Genomic DNA, 18,626 nt, shown 5'->3' on the forward strand with positions numbered 1-18,626 from the left:
TCTCATGATAATGCATTTTATCCTAATTCCATTAAGGACTATCATATTTCATAGCACAATCTTTTTATATTATTCCTGGGGCATTTAATCATATATAATTACATTTCTGCTGCATTTAATCAATCAAGTAATGTAATGCATTTTTCTTATAGAAAATATGCACCTATGTACTTCATTGAGCAAAAAACATTATACTTTGCTCTCCAGCATAGCTGCTTATAAAAATAATCTTTAAAAAAATATGATCTAAGTGAACGGAATCACATTCAGAAAGATCAATGATGTTATCTGCAAAGAACATAGACTAAAATGCCATGATATTCCTCCTTTAAGGCTTATGCACAATAAATATGGAAAAATGCACATGGAATTTAAAATAATTTATGTGCTTATTAAATTTCTCTGGAACTCAAAATAGAGTTCTAAAAATAATTTTTTAAACATAAGGTTTTTAAAATTCTCCAATAACTATCAAAATATTATTAGTCCCTTAAAAGTTAACTAATGCCACGGCCAAAAGCCTTCTAATGTCAACAGCAGTCTTCTCAGAAGCACAACAAGTGTGCTATGGGGTTTCCTCCTAATTTTTAATGAAAAGTCATCCTTACTGGTCACCTGATTTCTTTCAGGTTCTAGCCCCATAGGCCATGCTTTGTATGGCCTGGTTATCAATGACGGTGATCAGTAATCGATTTCTTGCAAACACACAGTCCAATGGCTGAAGCTATTAGCTCGTAACACGTGTATTTTGCAGTGTACATGCCCCAAACCACTGACCTACCCTGTCTGCAGACTACTAACGTAATAAAACAGGAAAATTTTGATATTTTTTAACAGCTCATCTAAGTTAGTGAAATAGCGTCTTTGAGCTTCATGTACCTTGTTATTTGTCACCTTTAGTTATCACAGGTGATTAAAGCTTGGGTATAATGCTCTAAAAGAACTTGAATTTCACATTTGGTAACTAATATTCATATTCTAAAATTTTATATTCAGAAGAAATGAATTTCTATTTGAAGATTGTAAAATTCAAATTATAAAGATCAAAATAAAACTTTACCATCCAATTGAGTTTTCTTAAAAATATATTTTATAGTTATTATTGCTAATTCACTTCATATTTTTATTTCAAGTAATTTTTCCCTTTTTAACTTGAGAAAACAAGAAGGTAAAATCTATCATTAAGAAATATCACAAACTTGTTATTTCTTGACTTTTATAAATATTACTTAAAATACACCTTTAGAAGATAAACATAATTTTTTCTTATCCAAGATCACATTTAGAAGATGTCCCCATATAATCAAAATATTTTTAAAAAGTAAATCAATTTAAAAAGACACACTTTCAATAAATGGCTGGACTGCTGAGTCCTCTGACATCAACCTCTGGTGACACAGTCTTCTAATTTAAAAGCAACAGCTATTTTACATGTACACATGTATGTATGTTTTAGTATCCCCTTCATTAAACAAAGACCAGGAAGCCAGACCACAGCTATGACCTCTGATGTATAAATGAAATGCTAAGTGCACACAACAACAACAATGACGACGACAAAAAGCCACAGTCACGCTCCCCAGTGGGCTCTGAACCCTGTGTGCTAGCAAAGCATACCAGTTATGTTGATGGGAACCACATCGGCCTGGACAGTCTGCGCCTGCTGGCGCATCTTCTCTTCTGGTGTTGGCAAGGGAAGTGACTTGGCCCAGTTCGTTTGAGTGTTAAGATCAGGGAAGTCACCTGAGGTTGGCGTTTTAGGTCTCCTGATGGAAATAAGTCTTTCCTCTTCCAACGAAGAGAGAGAACACTGCAGGGAAGAAGAAGCCACAGTGTGTAAAGAGCCGACAGAAACATTTGAAAATACATTTCTTTTAAAAAAATTTAAACTGATTTGAAGCAAACGAAAAAAACAAACTGGTCACATTTAGGAACAGAAGAAATGGTTTGCAAGGAAACTGCTCAGCATCCTGAGCATGACCCCGTAATATTTATGATTTGCTGAGGCCTGAGTCTCTAGACCATGACTGCAAAAGGTTTTGCTGACCCACAGAATCTTAAGTTCTTCCTGTTTGCTGTGGTCAGAAAGTTTATGGATTTAGTTTAACATAAGAAGCCCAGAGACAAATCACGGCTGCGACCAACGGTTTCCATTTTTATTAAAATTTAGTTTGGTTCAAAATAATTTCTAGCCTCAATCTCATTTCCTTTAGGCTCTGACCTCTAGGAACATTTCGAAAATGATAGAGCTATTGTTCAACTGTTTGTGCTCTTCTGAAGCCATTTATATGGAAAAACACCAGTGTGAAATTGTTCAATTATAAGAAGCTGACTAGAGCTCTGCTCTAGCCTTATCGGAATTCCATGAAAACATTCCTAGCAGTGTCTGTTTTGATACAGATTAACATCCTAACTGGGCACCTTCTTTAATACCTTTCCTCCCATAACATTTTAAAAAGTGTAAGCAAGAAAGTTGTTTTGGCAAGCATCTTATGATGGCTCCACGGCTACTGGGAGCTCCAAGAACTCAAAAGAAATGCACTGTGCTCAGGAACAACAAAAAAGGGTAATTAATTGACTTTTGTGGGGAAATGGCAGTTTATAATCAAATAAATGTATAGGAACAGTTCTTCAAGTCGAAAGCATTTAGACTACCATCTATGAAAACAAGGCATTTAAAAGAGTTTTACTTAAGAATAAAAGTCAAAGAACTTTCCGAAGGGAATACCTGTAAAACTAGGACCCAGGATGATTCAACAGTCCTCCACGCCCCCCAAACAAGGGCAACTGCTGTCCTGACTTCTAACCTCACAGCTTCGTTGGCCTGTATTGGACCTGTCTGTAAAGGGAATCATAACGCAGGTCTCTTTTGTGCCTTCTTTCACTCAACATTACACTTATGAGGACTTACCAATTTTTAAAAAACATGTGTTGATGCCTTTCTGGATTTAATGCAAATTTCTAAGAGGACATGGTAAGAAATCTACAGAAACCCATCAGTTAGAAATCTCAAACACTGAGAAGAACACTGTCATTGCTACTTACTGTTACTGAATTAATCTTCCTACAAAATATCTGTATTTATTCTACAAGTACCGCACTCCACAAATCTGAAAGAGGCCACACAGAGCAGACAAAAATGGTTTGGTGTTAGGGATAGGGTCCTAGGCCAACAATCCAAGGACCTGAGTCTACTCACTTTATAACTTATAGTCAAGTGACCTTGCGGCTGGTTCCTGAATGCGGAGGCCCCTTGCTGTAAAATGGGAGTATCCTGCCTACCTTCCGTATCCCACTAGGGGTACTCTTAGGACCTCCTGAGATGACAGCTGTGGGAAAATATCATGGACATAAAGGAGGTGGTCATGTAAGTGGGACCGTACAAAAACAAAATCACTAATTGACAAGTATCCACTTTTTTTCTTTTATTGCAAGGAGACTATCAGTAATAAAGGCATTGTAGAAGTAAAAATATAAAAAATTATATAACTAGATGTCTTAGTATTTTTGACTTTATACTCTTAATACATAAAACATGTAAAATGATAATCTAGCTTCTTTTTCACCTAAGGAAACTATAAAATGTCTGTAATTAAATGACAATCATACTCAGTTTGAGTATATGTTATTGACATCTTCTTAATCATGATACTAAATTACACCATATCCATTCATGTTTGATCTGATACTGGTCACAACTCCTACAAGATCCTTGAAAGACAAAGGAAGTTTTGAGTCAGCCGCAGCAGCTAAGCCAGGCTGACATAAATCAATTACTTCTGCCCCTTTTGCAGTTGTGACACTCTTGTTAAGTTTGATTTATAATATATACTCTCTACTCTTACATTGCACCCACACACACACATCAATTAAAACTAATTTTATTTGACAATTTGTGTAAAGGTCACATGTCTGAGGTTGAATCTTAATCTCATAAATTAAAAGGTCACTCCAATTTTCTGATATATTTACACAGGAATAATTTTTCAGGCAACCTTGAAATATAACACAAATTTCAAAGGCCTTAAGAAGCAAATCCTAACCAAAAAGGTTTAAAAGAAAGAGAAGTAAAGCTTCAGCTGGTCGGAAAATAAATAGCACGGTGACATCCTGAAGAGAGGGTTCCCGTTTCCATGTGACGTCTGCCGAGAGACATGGAGGAGCTCTGTTCTGTGGTTTGCATGCATCTCAACGGTGCTCATCAGCCCTAGTAACCTACTTTTCTTTTAGTTGTCAGAATCGATAACTATCACAATGAAACAGTACTTCAGTTAGCCTCGTTGCCATGGACGATCACCAGGGACAGCTCCAGTGTGACAACTGACAAAGATCACCTATTTTATAAAGTGTTCCCTTCCTTTGCAAGAAAATTTCCCAGACAAGCAGAGCGCAGATAAAGTTATATGCAAAGTGACTTGTTATAGTGCCACAATCTACTAAAGAAAATTACAAAACCAGGATGGTATGACTTCCAAAATGACCTGACTCCCATCCCTCCTGGTATTTATAAATAGAGGGGGAACACAGGGAAAACCTCCTGCATCCCAGTGGCAGAACACACCACAATCACTCCACTAAGACAGGCACTGAAACGCTCTACGTTACTACGTTAGCCTCTGAACTGGTGTCCGCGCTCCTGCCCTTATTGACCACCCGTCCTTACTCCCCCCCTCCAACAGTGTATTTTTCCACCTTGCTGCCAGAGCGGTCCTTTCAAAATGTAAGTCAGATCATGTTGCTCCTCTTCTCAAACCCTCCAACATTCTTACTATGACCTACAAAACTCTACATGATCTACAAACTGGTCCATGGCCAACGACAGCCTCATCTCCAACGATTCTACCCCTAGTTTATTCCACTGTCCTCCGTGAAGTTCCTTGTACATATCACACACACTACTGCCTCGGGGCCTCTGCACCTGCTGCTCTCAGTACCCGAAATGCTCTTCCCTTAGACGGCCACACAAATAGGACCTTCTTATTCTTCAGGTGCTTAGTTTAGTCAAGAGTCCCCTTCCTGTTGAGGTCTGAGCTGTTCACCTTACCTAAAGTTTTAACTCCTTCCTAAGATTTTATATCTCGCTTCTCGGCTCTCTATTTTCTCTTTAGTACATATCACCAGTAAACACATATTTTAGTTCTTTATCTTGTCTCTCCCACGAGACTGTAAATTCCAGGAGGCTTCAAATCAGAATTGTGCAGAGAACTATATCAGAATTTTAGCTAAAAAAGGCATCACTATCTAGTAAATGATTTCTACATGCCTTTTCCTGGCTACAGGCTTTAAAAGAACTGGTACCTCACTTAATTTTCACAGCATTAGCCTTGCTTTACAAATAAAGAAATGGACTAAAGTAATTTTACTTTGGGAAAATTCACAAGTGGAATTAGAACCCAGACCCGACTCCAAAGTCCCTCTGTTAAACAGTGTAAAATTACAGCTTGGCAATATTTACAATAAACTAAGTTTTCTGATCTAAAAAATATGTCCATCTACATCTCTAAATAAGAACAAAACTTACACCTGAAATTAATATAATATTGTATGTCAACTATAATTTAAAAATTAGAAATTATTTAAAGTTAAAAGAAAACAAACCAAAAAGAGAAAAACCTTTTGGAAAATCTATAAAAGCCAGCAGTGTGGTGTCGTGGCTGGAACACTATAATCTGGAGTAAAAACATTAAGGATCAGCATCCTTGTTCTGTCGTTTACTAGTTGTAGGTTTTGAGCGTCTCCAGCTTCCTGTGTTGAAAAGAGCAACTGCAAGAGCAAAACCATGTTTCATGTTAATGGAAACCCTCAGGATAGGGTGAATTATCTTTTTTAAGCACTGAGTTTAAAGTTGTTTTGCTCTCAGAACTTAAATGCAGTTTTTAAAGCTGTTAATTGGTCAATAATGTTCACCAACAGTCCATACTCTGGTCCTGGAAGGAATGTAGAATCACAACTGAAACTTAAGAAACTGCAATTCCTCATGTCAAATTACTTAATTCAGACAGGGAGATCACCGGCCACACCAGGAGTTGTTTTGTAGATTCAGATGCTGGAAGACCTGCATTTAAGAGACTAAATCCTGTCTGGAAACCAGACAACCTCCCACCAGATGGACAGTGGAGGCTGAAATACAGTCTCTTTGGCAAATGGCCAAGTTACCAAAAAGTGGGCTTAACTGTGAAACACAGATTAGTCCGGGCTTTTACAAAAAATCTGCTATGCTTTTAAAAATTGGAAAATATAATTACAAACAGCTAAATTTAGCATTCGTTTAGCATGTGTTACATAAGAACAGACGTTGAACAGATGAAACGACATAGAGCACTATTGAAGAGGTTGAAGAGGACACCAACATACATTCTAGTCCTTTCTGCAGGACACTTACCCAGTCTTGGTGACTTTTTCTCCCAAAATTAAATGTTTTGGGTTGACTCTTGGTTTTCAGGATTCTAGGTAGTTTTATAAGATGTCAAAACTATTTATAAGTTGTCAAAACTATAGCAATCTTTCTTAGCTATGTACACTGCTTCTACCTTCAATATACTTAGACCTGAGAGATCCTGACTTAATTTTTTCTCTCCTATTTCTTCCCCCAACCCAGCTCCAACAACAACAACAACAACAACAAAAAACAGGTGTGGTGGACATGGACCACACAAAAGCACAGTTCACAGCCCATCCAGCAACTCCATGATGATGGCCGGGAGGTGGTTTTCATACCCACATTATTAAATAACTAACTGCACCTTCTCTTATTCAGTACCTGGGTCCCTTTATCAAGGGCTCTACACTTTCTTACCATGTACTGAATTAAGATAGTATGGATTTAAACTATCCCATATTAAGTGATCTTTTCCTCAAAATAATGAAAGTAGGTAATTAGAGCACAGATTTTTAAACTGATACAGTAACTTCTTATTTTTAATGATCTTTTGGTTAGACTAAATCATAGATACAAAGTATGTAATACAACATAATGAATATTTAAGAACTCGCTGCCCAACCCATGCTTAAAATACTACCAGTAATAGATTTCACATACAGCACTGAGCCCAGACTCTGGCCCCTGAGCTTTCTCAAGTGCCAGGTGCTTGGCTCCTTGCTGGGAATATAGAAATTGGCAAGACAGGAGCTCTGTTCCCACGTTTAGACGTGACCAGAGCCTTAGTCCAGTGTAATGGGATGTTTGAAACAAGAAAAAGTGCAACAGCCCTGGCCGGGTAGCGCAGTTCGTTGGAGTATCGTCCCAATACGCCAAGGTGGAAGGTTCGGTCCCTGGTCAGGGCACATACAAGAAGCAACCAATGAATACATAAATAAGTGGAACATCAAATCAATGTTTCTCTCTAAAATCAATAAAAGGAAAAAAAAAATGAAATGCTATATAAAAAAAGAAAAAGTAGAACAAGTCACTTGAGGCACCCACAGTGGTCTGAATGCATAAAGGCCTGGAAATGGCAGACCCCAGTCTTCTCACCCTCGCCTGCAATGGCACAGAGCAACAAGGTGCCACAAACCGCAGGGCAGGTTTGACTCCTCTATGTTTCCGCTGGGTCCTGCAATTACTGAGAGAGACCCACGAACAGAAGGCTGCATCTAGAGTCATCATAAATGTCTTCTAGACCATCAGCTACCGGTACTCTCCGGAGGACTGTGTCTGTATACTGAGACCGAGAGGCACTTAAGCAGTTTTTGAAAAAACAGCATGAATGAATGATACCAGACCAGTAAAACATGCAATGAAAATGCAACTGCAGGCACAATGAGAAGGAATTTGGGTAATTTAGTAATCTCACCCTCTTATTTAACCAACATGGAGCAATGATAAGAAATTAAATACAAAGTGAGCAGCCCTGTGTTCACACCCTCTCTGATGTGTTCCAGCTGTGTGATCTTCGGAAAGCAACTTCATAATTCTGAGTCTCAGTTTCCAGGTCATTCAAATGATGATAATAATATTACAATACCTATTTCATGGGACTTCTTGTGGAAAAGGAGATACAATTTGTGAAAAAGATTCTGAAAATATTGTAAAGTGTTCTACTATTACTACAAAGTTAGTACTAGTATAGCTGCTGGTAGTTCTAAGTACAGTTAACCTGTGAAGACATGAAAATCAGGAATTTTTTAGTAGTTGTTGAAACCTCTCATATTCATTGCTTCAGGCAGGAAATTATATCCGTGTGGAAAAAAAAGACAGAATGATTGGGAGAGCGGCCAAATTTTCACACAAAAAAGACACTGTCTATTAAGTCATTTTCCTTGAAGTCTGGTTTGAGAAACCAAGCAGTTTAATGATACTAATCACCATTATTTGAGCAGATACTACGCTCCAGGCACAGTGCTAAGGATTTTACAAACATTAATTCACTTCAACTTCACAACTAAGGTAGGTAAGGTAGTCATGTAACTTATTATCAAAACCAGAACACCTCTGAGTGTGAAGGGAGTGTTATTAATAATTACACAGGACAGCAGCTGTAAACCAGGGTTGTCCCGAGCAAGCTAGAACATGTGGTTTATAACCCTTTACAGTTGAGGAAACCGAAGCTCACATAGGCAAGCAATTTAGCAAGGCCACGCGGCCCTGACAGGTGGGAAAGCTGTCCCAGGCCGGTGCTCTCAAGCATCATGTTATGTAAGCCTCTGACATTCAAGGCTACAGAGCAAGGCTGCTGTCCTTTTGTCTTCTTCAAAGTCCTCCTTTGATTTAAGTATCTCATCAACAAAGACTAAAACAGAATCCGAGATGCCAGTTCAAAGAACAACAGGAAATAGGAAAAAAATTTCAGTTTCTATCAATACCATTAAAGCCAACCATTTATGGCCATAATCCCAGTCTCATTTGCCTGTTCAGGGGTGAATTTTACACAAGAGATTGAGCAGCTCATGACTGACACGCTTTCTGCTGAGACAATGGGGCCTCTATGCATGTTTCTGCGATTCAGTGAACATATCGCCAAATACAACCTCCAACAACGGCAGCTGGAGAAATGCCCTCTCAACTCACAGGATGTACTTGGACATCTATAACTGCACTTCCTTCAGATGCCTGAATAGCCTCTTTGCTGGCACCAGAGACACAAAGAAAATCGAAAGAACAAAGCAATGTTGAGACCAGGACGAGACTAAAGCAATGACTTACTCTCTGATTTTGCAGACGAATAAAACAGTACTTTGTGGATCCCTAAGTCCCTTTGCAGACAGCACTGCTCGTGCAGCGTGTTTAATATTTAGATGATGTACAGAACATACAGTTGGAAACACTTCAATTTTTTTCTTGTCACACTACACCATGACTTTGAAAGATATATGTGGATATCATTAGCAAAACACCTTTCTTTGTACCATAAACATGAGGTTTACTTGGCAAATGTTTTGCACTTATTATTCTAGAATAATTATCAAGAATAAATAACCAGAACAGATGTCCCTTAGGTTCTCTGTTCTAATTTATATGTCCTTAACCTTTGCCTTATTAGCAACTCTTATTTTAGGAGAGTGCTTCTGTCCTAAGCACGTAACAAACGCTTAATATTTGTTGAATGCAAATAACACTTTTTTTTTTTTTTCTAAACACTGTGTTTGATGTCAGAGCATCTGTAGCCTAAACGTTCAACTCCTGTGTCTTTTCTACCAACAGTCCACTGGTCTCCTCATGCTCCATCTCCATCCCTACCACCTACCTAGGAAATGCAAAGAAAAGGGTTTTCCCAGTAGAATTTTCCCTCTGACTTCTACAGACTCTGTATTTAAAATTACCCTGACTGTTAGAGCAACTATTAAGAACATGAGTTGTTGTTAGGGGTCCTGGTCTTAACATGAAGACCATAAACTGCTGGCTCGGAGCCCTTTACAGTTACTGGATTCCCACCTGATTTCAAATGCCAACTTGATCATATACTAAATCCCATGAAGATTTAGGTCTATTTCTGAACTTTATATATTGTTTTTAATGCTCGGTCCTACTCATCTGTACATTCAGGGGCCACACTGGAGTAATCCCTGACTCTATGTGTCAGCACCTGGCCGCTCTTCCTTCCTCCCTGCTCTCCTGTCGCACAGCTTGCCCAGGTATGAACGAGAGATCCAGCCTCTCTAGTTCCCTCCCTCCTCCTCCCATCCCCCAAATAACCAAACCAAACCAAAACAACTGCTCAAGATTTTATTGGTATTAATTTTATAAATTCACTTGGACAGAATTGACAGCTTTTTGATACTGAGTCCTCTCATCTCAGAGAATATATTTTTTTTATTCAAATCTTACTTGTGGTCTTCTACAATATTTAATTTTTTTTCATATAGATCTTATACTTTTCTTATTACATTTATGCCTACTCTATAGTTGTGTTAAATTTATACAACCACAGATATTTTAAATACATTTTTTGTTTTATCTTCTAAACTATAGAGATGTTTAAATACATTTTTCTATTACATCTTCTAACTTGCCTTCATAGATATGAAACTTATTGATTTCTATATCCTAATTTTATACCTTCCTTTATCATTGAATTCTACTATTGAGGGTAGTTTTAAATTTTTATTTTCCTGGATTCACCAAATATACAAACCTACCATGTACAAAGAATGATAATATAATCCCCATCTTGGCTACTTCTGAACATCTTATTCTACAGCTAATTCTTCCCATAAATGTAGGAACAGGAACAGTGAATGCGTGTGTTATACCTTATTCTAGTGAGAAGGGCCCATTAAAAATTATGTTGGATTTTGTGAAAAGACGGGTAAATTTTGTGAAGTCATGAGTATCCACTTGTTCCTATATTATTGTGTTAGTATCAAGAACGACTGTTAAAGACTCATAGACACAGAGAACAGACTGAGGGGCAGAGGTTGGGAACTGGGTGAAAAAGGTAAAGGGACTGAGAAGTACAGATCGGTAGTTATAAAATAGTCACGAGGATGTAAAGTACAGTATAGGGAATACAGTTAATAATATTGTAACAACTATGTATGGTGCCAGCTGGGCACTGAAAATATCAGGGGGAACATTTTGTAAAGTATATGACTGTCTAACCACTATGCTGCACACCTGAAACTAATACAAAATAATACTGAAGATAAACTATAATTGAAAAACTATTTTCCTTTAAGTTCTGGGCCGAGGGGAGGGGGGCTGTTAAATTGCATCAAATACTTTGACAGTATTTATGATTTTGATCTGATTTTTCACCTCAAAAGTATTAATATGATCAAACAGGACTGGGCTACCTAAAACTGAACATCCTTACCTTACTACTGGAATAAAGCCAGATGGACTTTAGTCTTCTTCCTGGAATGAGCTGCTAGACTGTTTCCTAATGTTTCGTTTATGACCTCTTGGCTTTATTGAGTGCCAATATTCATGAGTGACACTGGCCAGCTGATCTGTTTTGTGCAGTCCTGTCAGGTTTTGGCATCAGTGTTAAACTAATTTATTAAAAAAGAAATCACACCTTTCACTTCTTCCTTTTTTTTTTTTCCCCCTCTGGGAGTTAAGCATTGGATTAATCTACTCTCTAAAAGCTTTACTAGGCCCTGGCCACGTAGCTCAGTTGGTTAGAGCATCATCCCAATATGGCAAGGTTGTGGGCTCCACCTCTGCTCAGGGCACACACAAGCAGCAGCCAATGAATGCATAAATGAAAAACAACAAATGGATGTTTTTTTCTCTCTCTCTCCCTTACTCTCTCTCTCAAAAATCAAGAAATAAAAATTTTTAAAAATTAATAAAAGCTTTAATAAAACCCTCTCTGTGAAATGATCTTGGGTTGGTGTTTTTTCCAACTTGGCTCACTTTTTTTTTTAACTGTTTCACTTTCCACCCCAGCTTTATTGAGATATAATTGCCATAACATCGTGTAAGTTTAAGGTATACAATGTGATTTGATATACATATATATTGTGAATGATTACCACAATAAGGTTAGTTAACACATACATCACATCACATAATTACCATTTTTTTGGTCTATATGGTGTGATTTTTTTATAAAATTTCTCTATTTGTTTAAACAGAAATCAGTCTGTTAAAATATTCCCTCTCTAGAAGTTCCAGAGTCAAGTCTAACATACTACACAAATTAGAAAATCAGTTTTAACATTATCTAACAAAAGGTGATATATACAATATTTATTCCCAATTATAAAATCCTCTACTTAAAAAAATGTATTAGTGACTTCCTATTAGCTATGCAATAAAAGCTAACTCCTTCACTTAGCATTGCCTCTCTGTGATCCTATCTCAGCCTCCCTTCACCTCTATTTTTGTTAAAACTCTTGGTGAACTCAACAGCCACAGAGGTGTTCCACCTAACACCTGCTCTGGTCCTGCTCAACCTCACTGCCAACATGCCTCAGCCACCCACTCTCAGGGACATGCGCTGATCTCAATCATTACATGATGTCTGAACTGAGGTTTTAGAAGTGGGTCAATAATTAATAACCCTAATTGCTGAAAGTATGAGAAAAAGCAAAGAATCAAGAATGTACCCAAATTTTTGACTTAAGCATCTGGTAGAATGGAGTTGTGGTTTATTGAGGTGAGGAAAACTATAAAGGAAGCCCACATATATATAAACACACACACACACACATATATATATATATTGGGGGGGGGTCACATATTTGGATTTGTATAACTTCAAGATACCTGCAAGACATTTAAGTAGAGATGAACAGTAAGCAGATAAATGCACAAGTCTGGGTTAGAGATAGAAGTTTAGGAAACTTCAACACATGGAACTTAAACCCATGGGACTGATTGAGATCACCCAAGGAGCAAGTCTGCTCTAGAGGAGCACAGGCCTGATGTTACACTGATGTCTGATACATGGAAGAGAACCAGCAAATAAGTGCCCAAGCAGTGAGGGGAGGGGAAGACTAGGAGTGTGTGGTCTCTTAAAAGCCAGGTAAAGAAAGTATTTTAAGCAGAAAAGAATAATAAACTATGCCAAGTGCTGCTGAGAGGTTGAGTAAGAGGAGACCTGAGAATTAACTATTAGATTTGGCAAGGTAGAGGTGATGGCTGAACTTAACAAGAGTAGTTTCAGTAGCGTGCTGGGGATAAAAGTGTGTTAGAAGGAGGTTCGAAGGAGAATGGGAAGAAAAGCAATGTTGACAGCAAGTCCAGATAGTTCTTTGGAGAAGGTCTTTTATAAAGAGGAATTGAAAAATGTGGTAGAATTTGTAGGGGGAGAAAAGGTCAAGGGACGGTTTCTTTGAGATGAAAGAAAATACGGCATGCTTATAAAATCATGGTTAGGATGCAATAATGAGAGAAAATTGATTAGGCAAAAGAGAGAGAAGTTAACTGCAGGTATGAAGTCCTTGAGAGGTTGGCCTTAATCACTACATTGGAAAAATACTGAGGGTCTACTGTGTGCCAGGTCCTAGGCACTTGGGATGGAACAGGGCAGAAAACAAGCAAGGATTGATTGCCCATTGCAATGACAGGAAAAGGTGAGTAGATATAGAAACAGATGAAGGCAGTTTAACAGTTTGGTTGTGAAAGAATATGCCTTATGATTTCCCCCCCCTAGAGCAATGTCTAAGGAGTATCTGAGAGTGAGCATAACTGCGTGTTATTCTTTAGCCTTTTTCAGCTAGAAAGGCTTTAGTGCAGAGCAGGGAGAGAGTTGGATAAAAGTTGGGCTGGGGTTTCTCTAGGAAAATGGCAGAAGGAGAGAGGGGACAGCAGAGTTGAATGTGTGTACAAAGAAGTGACCATAAAGGCAGGTCATGTAATATAAGCTGGGGAAGAATGCACATGAAGAGGGTAGGGTCAATGATCTGAATTCTCATGGGGTGAAATAATTTTTGTAATGGGATTTGAGAGGCGTTTTGCTGGAAAGACATAGATGAAATTGTCCTTGACCCATAACTTTTTCTCATAACTTCAGCAAGTTCTGTAGGGTCTACTTTCAAAATAAAGGTAGAATCTCTGCCACTGCCACCTGGGCCTCAGCCCGTACCAACTACATTTTGCCAGGACTATTGCAATAGCCTGTTGACTTGCCTCTGCTTCCGTCTTCAACAGTCTACAGTCTCGACAGTCTACAGTCTCCATACAGTGGGCAGACAAATTGCAATCAATAGTAAATCAGATCATGCCACGTTCCATCTCAGTTACTCCAGTACCTCACCATCTCACCCAGGAACAACAAATCTAAAGTCCTTCTGTGGCTGATTAGGTCCCATGGGATCTGGCCCTTGGTTATCTCGCCAAAGTCATTACCACTTCTCTTGCCCTTGTTCACCGCCTGCCACTCAGGACCCTGGCTATCCCTCCCACAGGATAAGCATATTACTATCTCTAGGCCTTTGCACTTACTGTCTCTCTTCTAGGAAACCATTCCCAAAGATATTCACATGTGGTTTCCTACACTTCACCCTGAGGTCTGCCCTCCTAATGGCACCCTCCTAGGGTCCTTCTTGAACACTCAATCTAAAATAGCAGCCCTGTCACTCTATAACTCCTTACAATTGATCTATTTTACTTCGTAACACTCATCACCACTTGGTGTTATGTTATACTTGTTTGTTTACCATCATTTCCCAACAATGGCAGGGACCTTGATTTTTTCACTTGATGGGTTCTCAGGTCTTACAGCGGGGATGTATGGCGTATTTATTAAGTAAATGACTGAATAAACAGCCTGTTCAAAAAGATCTCAGAGTGAAATCTTATTTCACTCCCCACTTTCTAGATAAGAAAATGAATGTCTAGAAGGGCCCATGATACATCCAAAGAAAACAGCAAGTGGCAGAACTAAGACTTGAAATTTGTCTCCCAAGTGCTAAAAAGCCATGTCTCTTAACGTCATCTCTTAACTCCCCCACTTCCTCACCCTTCACACAGCCACTCTTGGTCCTTATTATGTTTTGCCTGTTACAACAGCCCTGTAACTATCCTTCTTAAAGACCTTACCCTCTTCCAAACCTCCCCTCATTTCCTGACTGCTCAAATCAGAAGAATTTCTCTTTCACAACTAATTATTGTTGCACGTAAAATACAGTCATACTTTGGAGATACTGAGGGTTCTGTTCCAGACCACAAAAATAGAGTGAATGTCGCCATAAAGTGAGTCACACAATTTTTTGGTTTCCTAGTGCAAATAAAGGTTGTGTTGACTCTACACTGTAGTCTATTAAGTGTGCAATAGCATTATTTAAAAAACAATGCACATACCTTAATAAAAAAGATTTTATTGCTAAAAATACTAACCATCATCTGAGCCTTCAGTGAGTCATAATCTTTCTGTTGGTGGAGGGTCTTGCCCTAGTAACATCAAAGGTCACTGATAACAGATCACAATAACAAATATAATAATAATAATAATAATAATGAAGTTTCAAATATTGCAAGAACTGCCAAGATGTGACACAGAGACTTTACAAAGTGAGCAACTGTTGTTGAAAAAATGGTGCAGACAGGCTTGCTTGAGGCAGGGTTGCCACAAATCTTTAATTTGTAAAAAAAAAAAAAGCAATATCTGCAAAGCACACTAAAACAAAGCACAATAAAACGAGGTATGCCTATACATAAAACTCTTTATTCTGGTTAGTTCTCCCTACGTGAGAGCTGTAAATTCCTTGAGGCAAGTACAGATATCTTAATAACTTTTTCATGTTGCATAATCTGGTGCATAGCATATCTCCGTAAGAAACATTTATTGCACTGACTGCTGACTGCTTCTTTATGGAATGTTCTTCTCCAAGACTTCTGCATGGCTCACTCTTTTAATCCCAATCACCTCTTTGCTCAGGAAGGGCTACCCTTTTAATTAATTTCTTTATTCTTTTTATTTTATTTTTTATCCTCACTTGAGGATATTTTTTCCGTTGCTTTTCAGAGATACTAGGAGGGAAAGAGAGAGAGCGAGGGAGAGAGAGAGACATCAATGTGAGAGACACATCAATTGGTTGCCTTCTATATGAGCCTCAACCGGGGCGGGGATCGAGCCTGCAACCAAGGTACATGCCCTTGGTCATATTCGAACCCAGGACCCTTCAGTCGACGGGCTGATGTTCTAACCACTGAGCCAAAACAGCCAGGGCCAGGCCTACCCTTTTAATTTAAAGTTGTAACCTCCTGTCTTATTCTGCTTTCTTTTACTGCAGAGCACATGCGACTTTCTAATGCAGCACCACTGCTTATTTACTCTTAGTGTCTCCAAGCTCAGAGAATAGTCCCGCGCATATAGGAGGTGCTCAATAAATACTTGTTTTAAAAATGAATTGTAATTCTGTGCTTAAAGTAGCTCTGTTGAAGAACATGTTGAGGAGGGATAAAGGAACATGTCTGGGTCTAAATGATGACCGCTGGTGGCCACACAGCTTGGGAGCAAGAGTGTAACACTGTGACGTGGTGAATGTTGGCGAGGGTCACAAAGATTAATAACAACTTCTGAGTCAGGGTGAATGTTTACTGAGTAGTAATTGTTCAGTAAATGATTGTTGAATGAATGGGCCAGCTAAGTAGCCAATCATGCACTAAGCTCTGTGTGGGGTGCACACGAAGGAAACTTCACTTTGACCTGAAGATACCAGAGCACAAGTTAGGGAGAGGGACCCATAGGGACGGGCAGAGGAAGCACAGGACATACAAGTGTTAATCTCCATACCAATTTCAAGACCTCTGTCAGTGAAAGCAATACTAAGTCTTGCTAACTTTATATATATATATATATGTATTTAAATATATCTCCATTAATTTCAGAGAGAGGAAGGGAGAGGGAGAGAGAGAGGGAGAGAGAGAGGGAGAGAGAGAGAGAGAGAAACATCAATGATGAGAGAGTTGTCATTGACTGCTTCCTGCACGCTCCCCACTGGGGATTGAGCCCCCAACCCAGGCACGTGCCCTGACTGGGAATCGAACTGAGATCCCCCAGATCCTAGGTCAATGCTCAACCGCTGGGCCATGCCCGGCCAGGCCTATTGTTAAGAAGGAAAAAAAAGCACAGTCTTTGATAGAGAGCACTGTAATTAATCCAATAATTACGAATAAACAAAAAACATACATGGAGAACGTGCTCAAGACCATCTAATTAGATATGCAGCCGTGGGATGGAAAGTGGGTTTTTTGATGCTCCATGGAACCAAGAAACACGTGTGTAAGTTAACACAACATTGAATGATGCAATGTAACAGAGATGAGGGCCAGAGAAGGGAGAGAGAGAAGGAAGTTATTTTTAAATACGAGTTAATATGATAGTATAACTTGTTAGTTGATTTTTAATTAATATATAATCTTTATAATTAATACATTATATGATTTGGTATTTATTTTATTCTGAAACAAATTTCATAGCAGAAGCTATTTTGAGAAAACATTCATATCTAATGATTTAGAAATTTTTGAATGTAATTCAACTTGGTCCTATATAGTTAAGAAAAAAGTTCCCCTTAAATATCACTAACAACAATATATTCCAAGGATTTCAAAACACTTTCAACCAAGGATCCATAAGGAAGCAGCTAAGTGCTTTTGTGAGGACCCAAATACAGGAAGGCCATGAGTCCAGCCAGTGTGGTAGAAACTGTAACTCAGAGGAGGTTGTGGGGAGCTCAGGAAACCCTCCTCCCTGCTACCCCACACTACCCTGTGACTCCATTTTACAGAAGGAACAGGTGGCCCCAAGAGATCTGTCTAAGGTCCTGTAATCATCTTGTGTTTCCCACTGTATCGGGCCCAGTGCTACCAAATCACACTGAGGTCCTTTTTTTTTTGCCCTGGAGGAGGTGCACCATTCCCAGAAGAAGTGCAATACCAGGTCGAGGTTACACGTGGACTGAGCAAGCTCCTATTCCATCTCCCTGCTCCAAAAATCCATTTAATATGTTGTCCTTGGAGAGAAGACGTATCAGATGTTAAACTGATAAGAACAGGTATCTATGCTTGGTCTTAGCCACCAGGCAGAGAAGCGATACACTGAGGTACTTCTTAAGCTTACTGGGACATGTCATGTCATTTTATTTTACATTATGTCATAAAGGATGACTTTCGTGTGTGTGTGTGTACATATGATCATTATCTGACTCATTTTCAACATGACAGGAGCCCTGTTTTCTAAGGGGAAATGACTTGTTCACACTCTCTCACACATTTAGGTGAGGGCTGCTTGGAGGGGTCCGTGGCGACACACATAAGAGTAGAAACTCGTTCACAGAGACTGAACTTCCCTCAAATGTGAGAATTTAGAAACTACCTTTCCATTTTCCAGAAGATCTTAGAATATGGTCTTGGTAATGCCGATCTGTCCTTCTGGATACTCACAACGCTGCACCCAGGAACCACCTCTGTTTCTCTGGGTCCCACTATAAACTGGATGCTCCTCCTACCCTGAGCACCAGTAAAAGGCTGATCAAAGGGTGCAAGCCTTCAGTTTACGATGAATAAGCTCCTTGGGATCTAACGTACAGCAGGTGACTGACTACAGTTAATAACATTGTGCTGTGTACTTGAAATTTGCTAAGAGAATAGACCTTAAGCGCTCTCATCTTACACATACACGGTAACTATGTGAGGTGATGGGATGTGTTAATTAACCCAAGTGTGATGATCCTCTCACAAAGTATACGTATGTCAAATCATTGCACTATGCACAATTTTATTTGTCAATTAT

General features: G+C 38.8%; 1 protein-coding gene and 1 non-coding gene across 10 annotated transcripts in view; both read right to left on the reverse strand.

The window, feature by feature from the left end:
* NHSL1 (NHS like 1) overlaps positions 1-18,626 on the reverse strand; it is a 199,690-nt gene that overhangs the window by 19,427 nt on the left and 161,637 nt on the right. For 6 of the 9 annotated variants that reach the window (XM_087817646.1, XM_087817643.1, XM_087817644.1 and 3 more), the window contains one exon: positions 1,744-1,810. In XM_087817646.1, the coding sequence (XP_087673772.1) occupies positions 1,744-1,810 (67 nt within the window). Of the gene's footprint in view, positions 1-1,617; positions 1,811-18,626 lie in introns of all 9 variants that reach the window. The other 3 variants (XM_087817650.1, XM_016204913.2, XM_016204914.2) reach the window with 1 other exon arrangement.
* On the reverse strand, positions 17,738-17,929 carry LOC148093139 (U2 spliceosomal RNA). The gene has a single exon (XR_015714645.1). It is a non-coding gene; the product is annotated as a U2 spliceosomal RNA (small nuclear RNA).

The sequence above is a fragment of the Miniopterus natalensis genome, chromosome 5 (genome assembly GCF_054644295.1).
Source record: "Miniopterus natalensis isolate mMinNat1 chromosome 5, mMinNat1.hap1, whole genome shotgun sequence".
Lineage (NCBI taxonomy): Eukaryota > Metazoa > Chordata > Mammalia > Chiroptera > Miniopteridae > Miniopterus > Miniopterus natalensis.